The 21,962-nt window shown below is 47.8% G+C and overlaps 1 protein-coding gene across 1 annotated transcript in view; it reads left to right on the plus strand.

The window, feature by feature from the left end:
• Positions 1 to 6,590: 6,590 nt before the first annotated feature.
• The window catches only part of Mb21d2 (Mab-21 domain containing 2), a 97,622-nt gene continuing 82,250 nt past the window's right edge, over positions 6,591 to 21,962 (plus strand). Inside the window, exon 1 of the mRNA XM_038345585.1 lies at positions 6,591 to 6,839. Within this exon, the coding sequence (XP_038201513.1) occupies positions 6,629 to 6,839 (211 nt within the window). The 5' untranslated portion in view covers positions 6,591 to 6,628. The remainder of the gene's footprint in view (positions 6,840 to 21,962) is intronic.

Genomic DNA, 21,962 nt, shown 5'->3' on the forward strand with positions numbered 1-21,962 from the left:
GAAAGGAGAATAGTGTCAGAAACCCATCATGACCTGCTGTAGCAGGAGGTGAAGGGAAACTGAGGCAGCTTCCACAGCAGCGTTTTGCTGACCTGTCATGTCCTCCACCATGGAAGGAGTGTTAATCAATGTTTTCTGATCTTGTCATACACATTTCCAATTTCTGTTTCTTTCTCCACAGTTACAGCTTCTCCCTTCCCTTCCTCCAACCACAGGACAGCAGAAAGAGAGACTGAAGCAAAAGGCTAGGCTGAGACTTCACAGCTGTCGGATTTTCTTCATGGCTAGACTCTCTGGGCCCATAGCGTGGTTTCGGTAGAGAACTGGAAGGGATTGGGCGAAGTTCTCAGAATCATGGGAACATGAGCATATCCAAAGGGGTGGAGCTCAAGTATTAGGGAAGACCTGTAGCCATATTTTTGGTGGGCAGGGGTTTCCCTGACATAGCAATGGCCAATTGCCTGTTTTCACAGAGACAAGCTTGCCCAGTTTGTCCGAAGCAGAGACTTGAATGTTTTGAGAAAGGTTCTTTTGTTTTGTTTTAAATGGGCTTACTCTGTACCAGGTTCCCTTATAATATTCTCATTCATGCTTAGCTTCAGTGGGCCTTCCTCTCCCCCTCACCTCACTCCCTCTTCTTGACCCTTTTCTCCTTAGCACTTCCCCCGTTCATTTTCATATCACATGTAAATTCATGCGCTCTCCCTGCTCCTCTCCAGTAAATGGAGAGTGCTCTTTCATTTCCCAGCTGCCCAGACCCACATAATCACACAGAAACTATATTAATGACAACACTGCTTGGCCAGTGACTCAGGCATATTTCTAGCTAGATCTTATATTTTAAAGTAACCCATTTTTATTAATTTGTGTGTCATCACAAGGCTGTGGCCTACCAGTAAGGTCCAGGCGTTCATCTCCTTGGGCAGGTACATGGCCTCTCCTTTCCTCCAGCCACTTTCTCTCTATATCTCTGTTTGTATTTCTCACCTAGCTTTTCTCTGCTAAGTCATTGGTCAAAACAGCTTTATTCATTGACTAATAATAATAATAATAATAATAATAATAATAATAATAATAATGATGATGATAATAATAATAATAATAATAATAATAATAAAACATATTCACAGCATACAGAGGGGAATCACACATCACTCTCTTATACAACCTCTTCCTTATCCTCTCATGGGCTCCTTTCTAGTTTCCTGGCCTCTAAACACAATCACCCCTATGTAAACACACATATGAAAACTAGAAGCTAGAATCTACACATGAAAGAACATTATCTTAGCCTCCATTAACCACTCAATATTGTCCAATTCCATCCATCTTCTGAAAAATTTATTTCTTTTTTTTAAAAAATTAATATTTTATTTGTTTTTAAGAATTTATGTGTGTGTGTGCTTGTGTGTGTGTGTGTGTATGTGTATTTTGTGCACTATCTGCGGAGGCCAGAAGAGGGCACAGGATCACCAGGAACTGGAGTTACAGGAAGTTGTGAGCCACCTCATGTGGGTGTTAGGACTGAAATTGGGTCTTCTGCAAGAGTAGTATGCACTTAAAAATATTATTTATTTTTATTTTATGTGGAGGTGAGGGTATCAGAAACCCCGGAACTAGAGTCACAGACAGTTGTGAGCTGCTATGTGGATGCTGGGAACTGAACCCAGGTCCTCTGGAAGACCTGTCAGTGCTCTTAACCACGGAGTCATCTCTCCAGTCCCACACACAGTATATTCTTAACTTCTGGGCCATTTTACCAGTGCCTTCAATTCTTTTTTTATGGCGGAATGTAATTCCATTGTCTGTGTGTCCCACACTTCTATTATCCACTCATCAGCTGATGGGCAGACATCTATGCCGAGTCTATTTCCTACCTATTGTGACTAGAATAGCAATAAATATGGGTTTGGAGGTATCTCTGTGCTAGCATAAAGTGTTCTTTGCATTTATACCCCAGAGTGCTATTGCTGCAACATACTGTAGTTCTATCTTTAGGCTTTTAGGAAACCTCCACACTGACTTCCACAGTGGCTACTTCAGCTCACTTTCCCACAGTGAATACGGTTTCCCTTCCCCACACCACTCACTAGCATTTCCTGTGACTTGGTTTCTTCACGATCGTCATCAAAGGAGTTTGGAAATTCAAGAGATTTCACTGTGGCTGGTGGCACAGTCTTATAATCCCAAGTACTCCAGGGGTGAGGCAGGAGGATCACAAGCTTGTCTTGGGACTGAGACTATTCCTACCTTTGGGTAAGGCACTGAGTTCAACTCCTTCTCACATATGAGAGAGAAAGAGATGAGGGGATTATGTCGTAGTTCTTTTTCGGTTACTGCTACAAAATACATGACCGAGGCAATTTATAGAAGAAAGATTTCGTGAGCCGGATGGTGGTAGCGCACGCCTTTAATCCCAGCACTCAGGAGGCAGAGGCAGGTGGATCTCTGTGAGTTCGAGGCCAGCGTAGTCTAGAAGAGCTAGTTCCAGGACAGGCTCCAAAGCCACAGAGAAACCCTGTCTCAGGGGAAAAAAAAGAAAGAAAGAAAAAAGAAGAACGATTTTGCTTATGGTTTCAGAGGGATAAAATCCATAATGGCAGAGATGGAATGGTGGTCAACAGGCACAGACCAAGTGCAGGAAGCTGAGAGGTCCAATCTTTAAGAGAATTGAAAGGTTAGCATAGTTATATACTCTCAAGGATGGTTTCTAGTGAAGCATTTCTTCCAGCAAGGCTGCACCACCCAAGCCTCTCCACACAGTGCCGTCACTTGGGAACCAAGTGTTCAAATACCTGAGTCTATGTGGGGACATCTTCCATGCAAACCCCACAGGTTGATTTAGCTCTAGTCCTAATTTTGTATCTATGATATGAAAACATAAGACAGATGATGCCAAATGTCAGTAATTCCTGGTTTATTAATATTTCAGTCTCAAGTGAAGTAAGTGCATTTTGCCCAAAGGCTGTTTCTTCTCCTTTCTCTTTTCTTTTCCTTCCTTCTTTCCTTTCTTCTTCCCTCCCTTCCTTCCTTCCACATCTCCCTTAATCATGGTTATGTAATTTTATGGGGACATCTCTTCCCTCTGGCAATATGGAAATACAATAATTACTTACTAAATTCGAAGCTAGTATGAAGATAGGAACAGTGCTATTTTCACGCATCATGCGAGGTTCTTTTCCTCTTCCATGTTCTGATTTTCCTATCTGCACTATAAAGATGGTAGATGGGCTTTACCTCCCGTGTCCCTTCTGCCATCAACAGGCTTGCGATATTTGCTTTTTGTTTTTCTGTGTATCTCTGGAAATCATAAGAAACCTTTGTCATTTCTGCTTATTAGACTTTTATTGAACATCCGCCTGGCCAAGAAGGCCACGTCTTGTAGCCTAAACTGCTATTTAAATCCCTGTCAGGCCAGACAAACTTTGGCTAAAATTATGTTCTGTTCCTTCATCATGTGGATGTGGAGCCTGCTATTTTTAATACACACTCCGCACAGACTAGCTATTCATGGCTGAGGGTTTGCCATGAACTTTCAGAGTTGTGTTTAAAAACAAACAGCTCTAGAGAGGCAAACACAGAGACCTCTCTCTCTCAAGGTACTCGTGGCACCAGGAAGAAGGATAAGGTCCCTTCCCCAGTGGGAAACACGGAGCTCTTCTGGTTGCTTTGCAGCTGGAGTTACAAGTGAAGAAAGCCTGGTTGAGTGTTTACTTAGACAATGGATCCTTCAGTCATGTCCACAGACCTATCGCGAGGCTCCTACAGTGACTCTGCAGAAGCTGCTCTTGCTCTTTATCTTCTCCAGCCCTGTTTCTTCTCTGACATCCGTAGCAAGTAGAGGAGGTAAAAAGGGACTGAAAGACCAGCATTTACTTTAATTGACTCAAAGAGCAATCTCTTCACTTATACCAACTTTTTATTATTATCATTTTTCTTTTTGGATTTTCTAGACAGGGTTTCTTTGTGATATTCCTGGCTGTTCCAGAACTTGCTTTGTAGCCCTGGCTGGCCTTGAACTTACAGAGATCTGCCTTCCTCTGCCTCCTCTGCTGGGATTACTGGCTTCAACCACCACTGCCCATTTCATTTATAACAGTGATGATGGAAAGCCATAGGTAGCTGACCTTGTCCTGTGTGGTTGCTTTCACCTGAACAATGATCTCTGGGACTTTGAGGGATATCTGTTCATTCACATTCATTAATTAAAACCACAATGTGGTTAAGCATAGTGTTACATGCCTGTAATCTCAGCATTCAGGAGGCAGAGGCAGGAGGGTTCTGAGTTCCAGGCTAGTTTAGACTACTCAGGAAGTTCTATGTCAACCTCACTACATAGTGAGTTCAGGGTCAGCCAGAGCAGCATAGTGAGATTTGGTCTTTAAAAAAAAAACAAGGAAAAAAATAGGACCTAAGACGGGGCAGGAACTATTAAAAACAGGTGTCTGGAAAAGTGATGGTAAGCTGCCGTGTAGTAGGACAGAGGGCAAAACATCTTCCAACAGTCTGTTGAGGAGTATGTCTTTATCGTCTCTCTCTCTCTCGCAATTCAGAGAGATAGATATGCCTGCCATCTTAACGCAGACCTGTAAGATATTTACAATTCAGTAATATTGTCAATATAAATAGTCTGTCAATGATTCATAGGATTCTGATCTGGCAGACAAGAAAAAAGTGTTGACAAGGAAGATCTTATTCACTAACTCTGCCATTCAAAACTACCAAGTCCAGTGCTAACTTAGAATCAAAGTAATTTTCGCTGGAAAACTGATGCAAGCCTCCATGATGCAAATATTACAAGAAAAGGCAGAAACAAGTGCGGAGCAATGACTTTTGTAAAGATCCCATGCAAGGGGCTGGAGAGATAGATGGCTCAGCAATTAAGAGCACTTGCTCTTGTAGAGGACCAGGGTTCAGCTCCCAGCATCCATGTGGCATGGCACAGCTATCTGGAACTCCAGTTCCAGGGGATCTGATGCCCTCTTGTGACCTCTACAGGTACCAGGCAAGAATGCAGTCCTCGTGCATGCTGGAAAACTTGACAGACAGACAGACAGACAGACAGACAGACAGACACACACACACACACACACACACACACACACACACACTCGACAGTTTTATCAACAGCAGAAGCAGATGCAGCTAATGGCTCCTGAACATGTCATTCCTTATACTAAGTTCTGGTCATCCAGTCTTATTTCCCTAATTCTTAAAGCAGCCTATGACGATGTCGTTATTATTATCCCATTTCACATGGGAAAGTAGGGCAAAGCCCAGACGTCCTTTCCAGGTTTTACAAGACTGTGAACTTTTCAGTGATGAGAACTCCGGTGGGGATCACAGACCCGGATGGAGACAAGAGAACAATTCACCTTTGTTTCTAGGAGTCAACAGGCCTCCTTAGTGTGTGACTCACATGAACACTGAAGCCACATCTGCCATGCTTTCTAGAGGACTAGGACTGGACTGCACCAGCCTTGTCATGACAGCCCTAAGTTCCAGGGGCGTGGGGTGGGGGCGCAAGTCCTCTGGCTGATCCCTGTCCACCCACTGCCTGTCATTCCGGTCTGGCAAACAGAGAGTGCTCAAATTCTATTAGTCAAATGGGAGAGTTTCTCTTTTTCCAATCTTCTTTATACCCTGGGGCAGTTCATTGTTTTCCCTTCCCCCCTCCCCCCACCCCCGCATTTGGATCTCCTTCTATATGCTCGAGCAGGTTGGCTCTCATTAAGGCACTATATATTAAGTTGAATGAGTTGTTATCCAGGAAAACTAATTACCTAGGGCAAAGGTAAAGAGATACTTGAGTGGTTAATTGGAAGTGTCTATACGCGGCGGGATGGGCTCTCTTTTCTGATTCGCTAATTTTATCATTCTCGGCAATCTAGGCGAAAAAAGGCAGAAGATACGTTTTACATTTCCCCACCATCTAAAGGTATTAAAGTTAGTGGGCTGGAGATTAGAAACGCGCCCACAGAAACGTTCTCGCCCGGGACACCGCCCTAAGATCAGTGTAGGAAGACTCCTTTCTCCTTGGCTGCGCTGGGCAAGCCCTGCCCCTAAAGGGGGTGGTGGTGGAGAAAGAAAAGCGTCCACACCACGCGCGTCAGCCGGAGTACAGACTGGCAAGTGATCTGGGCGCGCGAACCTCTGCCATTTATTTATTTATTTTTTCTTCCCACCGGGTGCGCTGTCCCTTTAAATGGGAATGCTGGTACTGGCTCCGTAACACGGGAGCCGGCAGCTTGTTGATTTCGGCGCTGGTGAATTTCACATTGTTTCCACTTCACTTTCCTTGCCCCGGGGGAGGCTCGGCTCGGCTCCGCTCTTTGGACGCCGCCGCCGCAGCCACCGCTACCAGCGCGGCTCGGGGAGGGTAGGGGCCCCGCAGCGGTGCAGCGGGCGGGGACCGGAGACCGGGGCCACACGCGCACCTCGCCGCAGTCGGGGCTCCTCCCGCGAAGGAGCGCGGCCGCCCGGAGCGCAGCGCGACGCGGGGCCCGCCCAGAAGCCAACCCTCCCGCCCACGGGCCGGGCTGCCCAGCCGCGCCGGGAGGCCGGGGCGGGGTGGGGGGCGGGGGTGGGTGCCGCGGCCGCCGCCGAGCCAGCGCTCGGCGCGTTTTGCATGAAGATGGCGGCTCCCACCGCCAGCAAGGCAGCCTCCTTGGGCTGCAACAACAAGCCTGCCTTCCCGGAGCTGGATTTCAGGTCTGGAGCTCGGGTGGAGGAACTGAACAAACTCATCCAGGAATTCACCAGGCACGACCAGCGGGAATACGACGACCAGAGAGCGCTGGAGATCCACACTGCCAAGGATTTCATCTTTTCCATGCTGGGTAAGGAGAGGGATGAGGCGGGCGGGGGGTGGGGTGGGGAGGAGAGGTGTGTGACTGTGCGTGTGTGCGCGCGGGTGTGATGGAGCGGGTGGGAGCCCTGGTCCCCTCTCTGGCGCTTGCCCGGGGTGTCACCCCTGGCTCCGCGAGGTTCTCTTTCCTTTCCACCGCCAGCCCAGCCGCCCCCTCCACTCCTGCCTGCGCTCGGCGCCGGGTGCCCCTCTCCTTCTCGATTGTCCTCTCTTTTGTTGATTCCTCGACCGCGGGGCCGCCAGGCAGGTGAGGCGGCGACGGGAGACACTTCCCGGCTGGGGGAGCCCCTGAAACGGCACGGGCCGGCTGATACCGAGTCCCCTGCAAGCCCGGGCGGCCCTAGCAGCGTGCGGAGGCCGACCCGCGCCTGAGCGACAAGTTGCTTCTGTCGTGGTTGCGGCGCGGCACTATCACGCGGAGCCCTGGGTGGCCAAACTTGTTGGGTGTTCCAGAGTAACCCGCGGAAGTAGTCCGGGTGCCCGGAGTTGCCGCAACTTTGATTTGCAAATCGACTTCCCTTTGAAAGGGTCCGAAGCATTTCCGGTGCTTCTCCGGGTTGTTGCTGAGCTTGGAATTCCTAATTCCTTGCTCGAATATGTCCACGCTCAGAGCTCTGGCCGCAGAGGATCGTTGTGCCCCCCCTGGTCTTTGTGTTTTGTCCTAATGCTGGCCAGGAGGTACACAGACTTTCCCACTCCGTGCAGCCTTGTGTTAAAAAATCCCCCCTCCCACTGCATCCCCCAGTCCCTCACCTACCGGCCCTGAAAGGTAAAGACAAATTATGGGTTCCGGGGGCATCAACCCCATCCCTGGCGTCCTGCTGTGGGATTATTGCTTTTGAGTTGTAGAATGAGCATCCGCTGCTGGGAACCTCGAGTGTAGCGCTGTCATGCAGCAGTGGTGGCCCCGTGGTTTACAAAATTCAGCAGAACTGGACTGAAGGAGCCGTGCTCTACGAACGTTTCCACGGTCAATTTTTCAGATAGTGGTAAATGTCATTGGCAAAAGCCTTTTGGCCATAGGACGAAGTCTTTGCATTTCCTTGCGATCTAATGAGATACCAGCCCGCCCACTGTTGCTGTTTCTCTCCCGAGGTTCCTTATTCCCTCCAGATTCTCTTCCTTCCTTGCCCAAGTCGAAGAGATACAGAATGAATGTGACCCACAAGTACTATGAAGAATTAGGCAAGTTGGACGGGCCATGCTAAACACAGGACTATGTTTTCCTGTTGCTGCTCACCCCACAAGTGTATGCTAGGTATTCTAGAAGGTGAATGTGGTTGAAAAGATCTTTATTGAGGTGTTTTGACTGTTCAACTATCACATGTGGTGGGAGTCAGCGTTCACAAAGGAGGTTAAACCCTTTACAAAGCTGGGACATCCAAAAACCAAACCAGTGATTGTCAGGAAGACTTGGGTGCCCGGTGGGGTGGGGTGGGGGGGACGACACACAGGATGGGACACAGAAAGCTCAGGGCTGTTATTTAAGTTGCTTACTCATGGCTTTTCTCTTTGCCATTACTAACCACCGCCTGTCATTATAGCTCCCACCCCCAGCCCTTCCCTAGGAGACCTTCACTGGAAAGAGGTGAGGGTGGGTAGTCATGGGTCAGGAAGAGGGAGATGATGGGGAGGGTAAGATTAAATGCCTGGCTCAGTAGGAACTTCTGCGTGGTTCCTTCACCTGACACAGTGACTTCGTGAGGTCTGAAGCCCTGTACAAAGGGTAAGTTATTCCAGGGTGCTTAATTTATGCACGTGTTTAATGTCACCAGTGGCGTCGTGCTGACAGGGAAACAAGATTGTCTTCTCTTCCCTTTCAGTCTGTTGACCTTGTAAGGGATACACCCCCCCCCCCCCCGCCCCCCGGGACTTTGGCATTTCCACCTGCAGGAGAGAGAATTCAGGAGTGTCATTTAAGCCCTTTGCCCCTCTGGATACTACCAGGCAGATGGCGAAATGAGCTCGCCTGTGTGTGGTGCTGCATTCATTTTCGAATCCCTTGGTTTCCTTTAATGAGGCTGTTCTGGACAAGTGAAGGTTTGGCGACAGCAAGGGTCCCCAGTGTGGATTCACTTTTTCTAAAGCAGGCTTTTTTTTCCTCCTCTGGACTTAAGAAACAGAAATCTCCTTTTGTACACCTTATTTCACTTGCCGAATCCTTCATGAATATGCGGATGAGGTGTCTTAATGACCTCAGCTTGTTAAGGTGTCACTGGGTGGGCAGCATCAGGCGTTCATTTCAGGGAGTTATGGGGGCGGGGTTAGTTCTGGGCTCTGTTCTGCCTCTGTCTGAGCTGCACCTGAGGATTGTCTGCAGCTTAAAAAATGTTATCCTCTCAGGATGAAGCGGAAAGGTATTTGTCTAAACCTCTTTAGTGGGAGTGTGGGTAGTGCTTCCTCTGTAGCAGGCAGTTGTGGGCCTGGGATGATGGCCAGGCAAGCCCCTATCTCTAACAAGCTTGAGGTCCCGGGAGCTTCCAGTCTTTGCATCTGTCCTGCAGTCCAGTGAAGGAGGTAGACAGACGGCTGTAATCAGTGACCCTTCAGCACTAGGATGCCCGTGTCTCTCAAAGCAGGGATCCGCACAGGCTCGGCCACCCACTGCGGGGTCACGGGAGAGTCTGGAATCTGTCCTTTGTGGGGACATTGCGGTTCCTTTGGAGGCAGGTGTTATCAAGAGTGATTTCCATTTCTCTACACCTTCTTCTTTTCAGAGAATGATTGCTGTTATTATCTAGTTCATGTTTGGGAGCGCAGATTGTGTGAGGGGGTTGGCAGTACATAATAAATACCGTTTATCTAAATTCAGAGAAATGGCCAGAGTTCATCAATGTTTTAATAATATTTGGTATTTGCATATGGTCTCTGCTGGACCTTTGTTGCCTGCATCCCCTGGTGAGGTTGGATGGGGACTGGTGGTGTTTCCATGGAACATAACGTGCAAGGGAAGGTTGCGGGAGATGGAAGAGGCAGCCAGACAAATGTAGTCACCCCCAGACAAGGGTTTGGTGTCTTGGTCTGGTCAAGAGAGTAGCTTTCATTTGCTGACCAAACCTTCTCAGGGCAGGAGCTCCACGGGACTTTTTGGGCAGGAGCCTTGTTCCCATATCACAGGTGAGGAAACTGACAGTTTGTGGGATAAAGGAACAAAGAAGAGCGGGTAGTAGACTTTAGTGATAGTTACCGAAGACACGGGCCTCTCCTCCTCGTGTCCATTAAAACTAGGAGCATGAGATCCAGGGAGGAGGGCTTGTTTTTTAACAAATCACTTGTTTCGGGATTTAGCATCTGTGCTGAGAGTCTTCACGTCCCGCAAGCAGCCCAAGCAGCCTCGGTGAGTGATTGCTGAAGCCCTTAGAGCTCAAGTGTTTATTCCGTGACAAGATCACCTATTTGAATTCTTGATTGGGGAAATCACAGAGAAGCTGTCATACAGTCTGTAGTTCCAGCCTCACCCTGCTGCTTGTGGCTGTGTGCTCTTCGTTTGTATAACCTGTTATACACGGATAGCAGTAGCACACCCTTCCTGCATGATATCTACACGGAAAACTACTTTGGTACCCAGAAAAGAAACAGACACGATTTTATTATTTATTCGGAGGAACGTGCTGTATTAGAAAAACTCGGTGAACTTCCACTGGAATGACTCCCACAGCCTCGCTCCAGAAAGAAACCTGGAGTACAGTTTGCAGTATCCCCGAGCATACAGGCCGTGTCCAAAGGGAGCACGGTTAACTCCATATTTGTTAAGTGTGTAGCGTGTACCTGCTCTGGTTAGCTCCATTGCCTAAATCTGTCAGCTCCTGTAATCCGACAACCTTAAGGACATGTTCCGTCCATCTGTTTTCAAGATAAAGCAGATGCCATCTTAGAGATGGAGCACAGAGGTGCAGAGAGGTCGAGTTCGTCTAAGACGATCACACAGTGCGAGTTTAAACCTGCTGTTGTTTGCTGATCCATCCCTTAGACCCTGGTGTCTCAGCTGTAAAAGCTTTCATCCCTTTCATGTTTTGCTCAGACAGCTGGACCTATATCCCGGGGAATAGTCCGCTTACTGGCTTGCTCTGCCTGTAAGAGCAGGGGTGATTCTCTTTGCCCATTCATTGCTATCTGCTTTTTTTTTCTGAACCTCTTTTTTAAAAAAAATAATTTATTTTTATTTTATTTGCATCTGTATTTCACCTGTATATATGTCTTCGTGAAGGTGATCCCTTGGAACTGGAGTTACAGACAGTTGTGAGCTGCCTTGGGGGTGCTGGGAATTGAACCTGGGTCTCCTGGAAGAATAGCCACACTGCTCTTAATCACGAAGCCATCTCTCAAACCCCCTTGTTTGTTTGTGTTGTCTTTAAAACCTACCAACAGTTTCTTAAAAACCCTTAGCAGGAATCTGAGTCTAAAATAGGGAGTAAAAGCTGAGCAATCCACCTGGGTCTGTCGTGACCTCCTGCCACCCCTGCCCCGGCACTGCGCTCTGGCTTGTACACTCACTCTAAGAATAGGTTGCTGGCCGTCCCTAGCTAGCCCAGTCAGCACCATCTGGCCCCTTCAAAGTACTGCTCCTGGGTCTACCATGTTTCTAGGCAATCCTCATACCTCCTGAGGAGGCCATTTGGAAGCAGTGACTTTCTGATCTATGAATGCCAGTTCACCCAGCCACATCATTGCACATGTGACTGCGTCGCCCCCTCCCCCATCGCTTGGTAGCTTCCTTAGAGTTGCGCTTACTACTGTGTTTTTTCTCTTACAGATTCCAAGATGAATTCTAGTTTGCTGTGTCTCTGACGACATTATACGTGGTGGGCAGTAGGGTCCCCGTACACATTTTTCCTTGTGCTAAGTTCATTTGATTCTCAGCGGTTGGGCCGTGCATCCTCTGTGGAGGCCTGTTGGAGCCGCAGTGAGTGCTGGGTCTGTGGCACTAATGTCCTCATTGGACACAGCCCTGGCTGAGCGTCTTTGGTGTTCTCACAGCCTATTGAGCCCCTCTTGTCTAACGAAGAACTTGCCATTAAATGTTAAGTCCTTTCAATTCTCCTGGGGAGCGTTAGGAAAATTCAGACTTTCTGGTCCCATTTCAGAGCTATTGATTGAGAATCCCCAGAGATCTCCAGTCTGAGCCTTCAGCACTTCTGCCTGCCTGCCTGCCTTACGCCTGAGGCTGTGCATTCTTTCTCTGCTAGAGCCCTTCCTAAGGGCAGTGGGTGTCATCCTGCGTCATTGGAGACCTGATCCTTGCTGCTGAGTCCAGTGAGTTTTGGAAAACCTCAGAAAATTTCCCAAGTTTACTACCAGCAAGTATAGCATAGCTGAAATTTAACCAGGGTCAGGCCGGCACACACCTTTGATTTCAGCCAGAACTGTATTCTCTACTCAAATGGCCTAGGACACTCAGATTCTACCTCAAGACTTCCTGCTATGTGATTTTTGGCAAGTCATTTTTGGAAAATGAGTCTCCGTTTCCGGTTACGTAAAAACATGCCAGTTGGGGTTAATAACAGTACCTACTTCCTGTGTTTGATTACATCTGGTTCTGAATCCGAACTCTTTTGTGCATCCCCAAAGAAGGGCCTTGTGGAGTTCTGTTTTGTAGTCTGTGGCGTTCGTGTGACCCTGTGTCTCCTCACCTCTGCCAGGCTTCTTTTCTGTGCATTTTCCATGACTGGAAACACAGAGAAGTCAAAGCATTCTGCATGCCAATCACTAATAATTCCTCCCTGCACGTTTTCCTAGACATCTGTGTTTATATTTATTCTGTGCGTACACCTGTAGGTACGTACTTAACATGCATATGGTTTTGGATAACAGAGATCCAAAGGGATTGATGCTGTCTTTACAGGTTCTCCAACGTGGGGTCATCTATCTCACGAGGAGCCTGTGGGACGATGGTCTCGTCCCCTCTTTTACTCATTCTTTTTTACTCTAAGAGAAGATGCCGTTCTTCAACTCAGAGCTCATTCTGTGATTGGGGATGACAGACCCCTGACATGCATGACTTTGGTGCCTCTCCTGTCCCATTTTGCACTTCTAAACGCAAGACTTATGTTTCTTACTTTCCTCCTTTTCCTTGGGTTGCTCTCTTAATTGGCTTCCTAACCCCGCTCCATGGAAACAGTTAATGGGGAGTCTGTGAACCTGAATGAGATGAAAGGATGTCTTCACTTTTATTAACCTCTGAGACAAAGCGTTTCCTCCCACTATAAATATAGGTAGCAGACTATAGTAGTATCAGTAAGTAATAGCTCGGTTTTTGTTCCTAGCACAAATCACAGGCATTTTCTTTTGCTTGCTTTCTTTTCAGTTTGTTTTTTTATGTGCATAGGTATTTTGTGTGCATATATGTCTGTGTGAGGGTGCCAGACGCCTAGGGACTGGAGTTACAGACAGCTGTTAGCTGCCATGTGAGTGCTGGGAATTGAACCGCGGTCTTTTGAAAGAGCAGCCAGTGCTTAACCACTGAGCCATCTTTCCAGCCTTTCACTTCGTAATACAGTGTCACACGTATTGCAAAAGAAACCGGGCCGGTGAGATAACTTAGTTCCTGAAGGTACCTGCCCACGAGCCTGATGACCCTGCTGCAATCCCCGGCACTCACTTAGTTGAAGCCGAAAAGCAGCGCCCCAAGGTTGTGCTCTGACTTCCACATCAATGCTGGGCACACATGTGTGCGCATATACACAAAATAGATACTTGCCATAAAAATTCAAAAGAGACCACTGTTGTTTCACGTAGAGGCGGCCGGCCACCTGACCTCGATAGCTTCCATTTGTTGGGTTAACAAAGAACCGTATAGGACCTATCAGATTTACGAACAAAACGTGTATTTTAAAGCTGACTTTCTTTGAAAAACCTGCATGATGTTGTTCTCTTCATTTCAATATCCTTGTCTTGCCAGGCACGAAGGGGTACACCCCCCACCCGGAACTTGGGAATTAGGAGAACCTTGAGTTTGAGGCCAGCTGGAGTCACTGTACAGTGATTTTAAGCTGGCCTGGCCTAAACGTAAGACTCTGTCTCAAAACCCCACTGACCAAGCAATACTGTTCTGGTGGGAGTTCCTAGAGTAGACAGAGATCGAGGCCACAGACGTGGCGAAGGGTCCTAGCTGGACATAGTGTCCGCTCAAAGGCCACTTTAACCACGTGACTTTCCTGTATCTCTGAGGAGAAAGAATGTCCCTCCCTGGCGTTCTCCTAATACCTAGCCGCCCCCAGCACATTCTTTTCCTGTGCTTATGTTTCTAGCACTCAGTAAAAATGTGTACACAGGGCAGGCACGGTGTCTTATGCCGGTAATCCCAGCGCTTGGGAGGCTGAGGTAGGAGGATTACTGCAAGTTTGTAGCCAGCCTAGACTACATAATGAGACCCTGTTTCAAAAAAAAGTGTATACAGTAGGTGCCTACTAAATAAATGTAAGATAACTCAAGTTAACTCTTTATTATTTTAAGCCTTTTTGTGGTTTGGTTTTCAAAACAGCGTTTCTCTCTGTAGCAATTCTGGCTGTCCTGAAACTCACTCTGTAGACCAGGCTGGCCTTGAACTCCCGAGTGCTGGGATTAAAGGTGTGCCTGGCTTATTTTAAGCTCTTTTTATGAGCTCTGTAGACAGGAGAGATGGTTCAGTGGTTAAGAGCACTGACTGCTTGTGAAAAAGACCTGGGTTCAATTTCCAGCACGCACATGGCAGCCCACAACTGCCTGTAATTCTAGTTCTGGGGATCTAGCGCCCTCTTCTGGCCTCCTCAGGTACCAGGCACGTTTCCAGTGCACATGTATGTGTGTAGGCGAAATACTAGTACCTATATAAAAGGTAATATCTTTAAAAAAGGAAATGAACTCTGCTGAAAATTGTCTCATGGTTTTCTCATCTGTTAAGCCACACTTGATCATCTTTTCTGGGGCTGTGGAATCTTGGTCTTCCATTCTTTTGTGGCAGAGGAATGTAGCTGACTTTTCCTACTTGAGGCATTCCTGTCTTCCTTAAGACATACCCGAGGGCAGTGTAAGAAGTGACCAGTGTGACCGCTGGGGACTGCCTGCCAAGAGCAGCAAACCATACCTTGTATCCTCCTGGGCATGGGTCCTTTGTTGTGGCCCTGGGTTTTTGTGCTCTGGGCATCTCCTGGACCGCCCCTGTCCAGGCCTGGGCTTTACACCAGTCGTGGTGCCCAGTAAGGTATTCAGCAGGTTTATCAGTCATTCTCCGGGTGGTTAGATGCTTCCTCTGAGGCTCCAATTCCAGCAATTCTTTGTTATAAGTGGAGTATTTACAGTCAACAATAGTTTGTCTTTGCACAGTAAGCAAAGTGTTTTATAGACTACAGTCTGCATTCTTGTATTGTGTAATGGGGCCAGGCTGGGCCTTTGTGAGAGATTGTATAGGCAGCCGTAACCCCCATTTATGCATGGGTCATGGCGCTTCATTCAAGTTTGCAGATTGAGTTGTGGAGCAAGACTCAACCTAGCTACAGGCGTCTCTTGTTGCAGGATACTGCCAAGAACTCATAGGGTGTATTACCCCCAGATGTCCTCCACGGGTTTCTCGGACAAGGCCAGGGATGCAGGCATCTTTATTCACCGGAGGGTTTTTTGTTTCCCCCTGACTGCCTGAGCTGAGGATACATTGTAGACAGTTTAGCTTGAGAGTGATGGTGTATCAGTTTTAACCCCGTGGCCATACATTTTCCTGATTGCTTGGCCCCGCCCAGCTTGTTCTTAAGGTCTGTGGCATTGCTTGCCGTGAGCTAAGTGGTCACCTAAGGACAATTTGTAATTATGCCGTTCCGTGAGGCCCTGTCCCCAGGGAAGAGATATTTGTTTCTCATCCTCGCCAGTGCCTTTTTGTGAATTCCCCCCGCACAAGAGAACCAGAGACAGAACTGCCGTTTGTAAACCCATGTAAGGAACTCTTACTCAATTTGGTATTTTTATTGTTTTTTGTCACCCCCCCCCCCCCCGGTTTCACCTTGTAGATTGTCCTGGAAGTTGCTATGTAGACCAGGCTGGCCTCGAACTCAAAGAGATCACCGGCCTCTGCCTCCCAGTGCTGGGAATTAAAGGCCTGCACCGCCATTGCTCAGCAATGTGCTTATTTTTTTTAAATATATTTTCCTCAGTACAGAAGACTTGATTACTATTTGTGAATTAAATGAAGCCCAGAGCGCGAGCTGGTCTAGATCGTATTTACGTTTTTGTTTCTTCTAACTAGGGCTTGAATGTCTGCCACGTACACACACAGTGGATGAATGGTACGAGGCATTGATGCCTCCATTCATGGTCGGCGTGCCGAGTGCGTGCCAGTATAGCTACCATCACGCGACTACTGTGTACGAGCACGGAGTGCTGAATAAGAACAGCAAGGCTACCTCCGAGGCTTCTGTTCTCCAGAGGATGGATACTGTGATTAAGCTCGCAAATGAATAGAGATGTGTGCATAAGGAAAACAAGTAGCCTAGACTGTCACAGCGAGGGGTAACTGGTTGGCTGGGGCACAAGCGATGGAGAGGGCTTCCTTGAAGCACATCCACTTACAGCGCAAGAAGAAGGAGCCAGCTGCTGGAGGCCCGGGTGGCGGTGTATTCAGGTAGACAAAGCAGCAAGTGTAAGGGGGTAGGTACAGGTGGAAGCATCTTTCAGGGCTTCTTAATTAGCGCCAGTGTTCCCTCTGGGGAAGAACGGTTTGTGTTCAGTCTGACCCAGACTGAAGAATGTAGTGCATTTCCTGCAGATGGAGGCTTTCCAGGCAGGACCACCCTTGGGCAGTGCTCTTGTCTTGTCCCTGGCCTTTAGGGAGAGGGATGGAGATGAGGGGAACATAAAAAATTAGATCGCAAAACCTTTATGATCATCTAGTATTATTATTTTGGAGATGGAAGCTTACTGTGTGGCCCAAGCCAGACTTGAACTCACTGGGTAGCCCCGCCTGCCTGTGAACCTCTGGCATCAGGATCCCCAGTGGTGAGCCTGATTGTAGGGATTACAAACTTGCACCATCATGCCCAGCAGGATGACAGATGCCAGAGAGGCCCTTTGTAGCCCTGCTGGTCTCTGATTTCACCTCCGATAACCCCCGGGCTAGAAAAAAATAAATCCTGGGTTGATTTGTGAACACTGTGGTGTTCAGGGGATGGCGGTAAGCCTTTTGTTTTTGTGGAGTCCTCTCTAGTTTACAAAGCACCCTCACAGGCAGTGTATCCTCCTGACTTCCCTCACCCCGTGAAACAGTTACTGTACCTGGGAAGAAGAACGACCTAGGGAATGCCAATGCCTTGCTGAAGGCCACAGACAGCACGGGGGGGGGGGGGGGGCTGGGGGGGGGCTATCAGACCCCAGTCCTTTGAAAGAAACGCCCAGTTACCTGGTGTTTGATGCCAACTCTGGCCTTGCCTGTCTTGGAGAGTGGAAGGAAGCAGGCTTCTGCATCCCAGCGAGGTGCAGAGATCTGAGGCAGAACAAAGGCCCCCCCTCCACGTGCCGTGCCTGGATTGTCATTCAACTTTTCAGCCCTTCTCCAGGCTGCTTCAACCCTTAGAGCAGCTGCAGCTGTTCCCCACGGCAGCTGCGCGTGCGGCTTGTGTTGTGATTAATAAAGGAAACTCAACAGTTTGTTCTCGCAACTGTGCCCTCGGTGTGCATAGCCCGCTTCCATGCAGGCTGTTTCTGATTTTGAGCAACACTGTCCTGCTGGCATGTGGGTACAGTTCCTCATGTTGTGGTCACCCCCAGCCATGAAGTTATTTTGTTGCTACTTCATAATGGTAATTTTGTGACGGTTGTGAATCATAATGTTCTGCGACCCCAAGGGGTCGTGACCCACACAGGTTGAGAATCACCCATTTAGAGCTAAGCTGGTGGCCTGAAGGCCCTGGCCAGACTGGATGGTGAGGGTACATGCTGTGGCTGGCTCACAATGGAGCCCAGCCTTCATTATCAGTCATAGGTGTGTGTGGGGGGACAGCAATGAAGCAGGCCCACCATTTCCAGCGTTTGACGTCTGGGTGGTTTCAGAGCCCGAATGTGTTGTGTTTTAAACTTTTAGCAGGGGTCCCCGGCTTCACTCCCAAGTGTAGGCGTGGGATGGAGTCTTGAATTCGCAGTTCTAACACATGTGATTAGGTAGCTGCTGTTTCCAGGATCACACTTTCAAAGCCACTGCGTCAAGACCCAGAGTTGATAGCTTTGAGATGTTTGGGGCTTCAAGGAGAAATATAAAAAATTTTAAATATTGAGAACAAAGTAACTCTTTAAAGAAATACAGTGGGGTTTGAAGCTGTAGGTCAGACAACACTGGACCGCTTAGCTGATCCCTTCTGGTCTGAATGCATGAGGGAGCCCTTGGGCTGTCTGCAGAAAGACTGAGGCCCAGAGAGGTTGCATTTCTTTCAAGATCATCTAGTTATATGGGGGGAGGTGGGATGGGGTAATCATGGCCTCATGTGTATGTGTGTGTCTCATGATTCCTCTGTGTGTGTGTATGTGTGTGTGTCATATTTCCTCTGTGTGTGTGTATGTTTGTGTGTGAGAGAGTGTGTCTCATGTTTCCTCTGTATATATATATGTATATTTTTCCTCTCTCTCTCTCTTTGTGTGTATGTGTATATGTGAGTGTCTCATGATTCCTGTCTGTATGTTTGTGTATCTCATGTTTCCTCTGTGTGTGTGAGTGTATTTCATGATTCCTGTGTGTATGTGTGTGTCTCATGTTTCCTCTGTGTGTGTGTATTTATCTGCCCTAGCTTGCTGTCCTGCTATGTTTATTTTTAAATAGGAAAATGTAGCTATGTAGCATTGGAAATAACAATACTCACACTAAATAATATTTACTCTGTCCCAGGCACAATTCTAAGTATTTTATCCTTGTCCTTCATTAACTAAATTAGTATTAACTGTGCCGTGAGGAAGGCAGCAATGATGCTTATTTTGCAGATGAGAACTCAGAACACTAATGCCAGGCATCATCGTGCCACTTCGTGGAGTGGGGATTCGGAACTGGGAAGTCTATAGTTTCAAACACAAAACAAATAAGTTGTGCTAGTTATGATTTTTGTCAACTCAAGCTGGGGTGATTTGGGAAGAAGGAACTTCAATTGAGGAAATGTCTTCCTCAGTTTGGCCTGTAGACCTATTAATCTGCGTGCCTTATTAATGTGGGACGGCCCAGTCCACTGTAGGTGAGGCCCCCCTGGGGGAGGAGGTTCTGGGCCTTTTGAAGATGCCAGCTGAGTGAGGCCTGGGGAGCAGCCATTAGTAGACAGCATTCGTCCATTTTCTTTGTTTCAGTTTCTGCCTTAGCTTTCCTCAGAGAGGGACTGTACACATCTAAGCTGAAGTAAATCTCTTTCTCCCCAAGTTGCTTTTGGTCATGGTATTTATTCTAGTGACAGAAAGCAAACCAGGACAAAAGTACATAAGTGTGTACCTTCTTTCTTTCTTCCTTTCTTCGTCTATTTATTTTTATCTTGTGTATGGGGGTTTTGCCTGCACATAGGTTTGTGTATTCTGCGTTATGCCTGGTGGACCAGGTTCCCTGGGACTGGAGTTATAGACAGTTGTGAGCTGCCCCGTGGATGCTGGGAATTGAACCCAGGTCCTCTGGAGGAGTAACCATCTCTTTAGCTCCGATAGAAGGCTTCTTTTAAAAAACAAAAAAAACAACCCCCCTTTTTTTTAAAAAAAAAATGAAAACAATTAAAGATACCTATCTCATGCAAAGTGGAAGCAATTGAAAGAATCTCACTATTTAACATTCCAAAGAAACGTGAGAATTAGATGGCTGGATTCCCTCCCTCCTCCATTTCACCCTCCTGAAACTGAGGGCCACCAAGGAGGAACTCCATTATCTTGAGCCCCAGCTTCACTTTTTGGGTAGAGTAGAGATTAGCAGAATGTTGGGCAATAGATGAACCTGAACAAGGTATCTGCACACAAGTCCAGTTGGCTCTGTGTTTGCCCCCAGGGAAGACTGCCTGGCTTTGAAGTCCTTTCAGAAGGGCTCTGCTGCAAGGTAGGGGACATTTCTCTGCTACAAAGCCTCCTAGTAGTTTGAAGTTCTCTTACTTGCTGTGAGAGACAGGATGCTCAAAAGAAAGCATCATGGGCTGAGTGTATTTTGGTCTGTCATGTTTGCTTTGGTCCTTTTGATTGTTCCCTGTCCCTTCTTCCCTGGTTTCTTTCCTCTGAAGTGTGTCCTTTTACACCTGAGCCGTTCCCATAACTCGGATGGTTATTTTGATCTCTGAGCAATCCAAATCCGGGGTAAGGAAGGCTGGCTGGTCCTCCCCGTGGTGAGGAGAGTGGGAGCTCTGTAGCAGAGCACGGTGCTGGTCCTGAGGTCAGTTTACCCACCGCATCACCATATAGATGAAGATGCTTAACTCGCATAGTGGACAGTGACTTATTCAAGGCCAGGCTGCAGTGATGCTGATGATGAAATCAGGGGACACTTTCCCCATCGTTTCGGGTGCTTTTGGATCAGCCACCCATTTGATCCTGGCTGTTTGCCATCCCCGCTTCGCAGCTGAGGGAATCCATGCTTTGAAATCACTTGTTCAGATCAGCATCAGAGACAGCTGGGCAGCATGGCTTCTTCTTCCCTTCTGTCCGTCATCAGAGAGCTAACTATCCCAGGCTCCGTGTGGTAGACGATGGACGTACCTGGGCTGGTGACAACGTTCATGGGCAAGCGGAAGTGAGGAATAGTAGACGAAGTGGAGGACAGAGCGGTCTTGCTGTTTCGGGGTTGGCACCGTCCTGTTTCTTGGCAGCCCTCAGGACCAGCATTCTTTTGATACTGTAGTTTTGTGTATTTAATAGTCTTTTGTGTGAGACCTCATCCTGTCCCCAGTTCCCCTCTATTTGAAAGTAAGAAGGTGGGCCCCAGCTAATTGATTGATTTAAGCCCTCCAGAAGTCAACTGGGCCCCTGGCGCTGAGTAAATTAGGGCAGTTTTGTGATGCTCCCTTTCCCACCCCAGTGGGTTTCATTCCAGATTTAGCACATTTAATGAGGGCGTAGTTAATGTAGTCTATCCTGGGGTGATGGGGATCCGACAGTTTTCCCAATGAAAGGCTGATGGCAGTGTACTTTTTAAAGTTTATTTTGCAAGCAAAATTTATTAGCCTGAATTGGGTCTCATGCAAATGAAGGAATCTGCCTCCCTACTGTTTGTGAGAGCTTTGTTAAGAAATACATAGCCTGCCCAGTTTCCCCATGTTGTATGGGCCTGTGTTTGTATTATGTGAACTTGTTGTAAAGCATTGAACATGTTGGTGTATGCCACCAGGCCAGTGATGGCTGTGTTGACTGTCAGTTTGACAGAATCTAGGATCACATGAGAGATGGACCTCTCCGGGCATGACCATGCCAGATTATCTCAGTTCCATCAGCTGAGGTGGGGAAACCCATCCACGGTGGGTGGTACCTTTTCCTGATCCAGTCCTGGGCAGGATTCAGCATGGGAAGAGAGCTGAGCAGCAGCATGTATTTGCTGCTCTGTTTCTTGACCTAGGATGCAGTGTTACCCCGCTCCCGCTTCTGTGATGTCTCTGCCATTGATCACTAACCTAAACCATCAGCTGGACAAGCTCTTTGTCCCATAGGTCTCTGAAGACTATTCTGTCACAGGGAAAGAAACCAAGGCATTGTCCTTGGGGTGAGGTTGATTTTTGAGGTATTGGTACTGATGATGTCAGTGGGGCGGGATTAGAATCTGCAGAGAAGCCTCATTCTGACCTGCCCCATCCCCAAATAAAAATCACTACAAAAACCGTAAGTGGCCTTGAAGGCCAAGTAGATGCTTATGGGAAAGCTTCGTTAATCTTCGTCTCTTTATTTCTGTGTAATTTTGTTTGGGATGGGTCTGGGTCGCCCAGACTGGCTCAAATTCCTGACACTTGGCCTCTTTCCTCATCCTTGCCAGCGCTGGGACTACAGGTGTGTGCCACACATGTGGGCTGGACTGGGTGGCACAGGTACTTTCTGAGGCACCTTATGAGTTGCGTTGTATGCTAAGGTGGAAACCCAGTACTGTTCACGATGGGACAGTTAGTGCAACCTCCTCCAGCCTTGAAGGCCACCACACTCCCGTCTAAGG

This window comes from Arvicola amphibius, chromosome 10 (assembly GCF_903992535.2).
Source record: "Arvicola amphibius chromosome 10, mArvAmp1.2, whole genome shotgun sequence".
NCBI lineage: Eukaryota > Metazoa > Chordata > Mammalia > Rodentia > Cricetidae > Arvicola > Arvicola amphibius.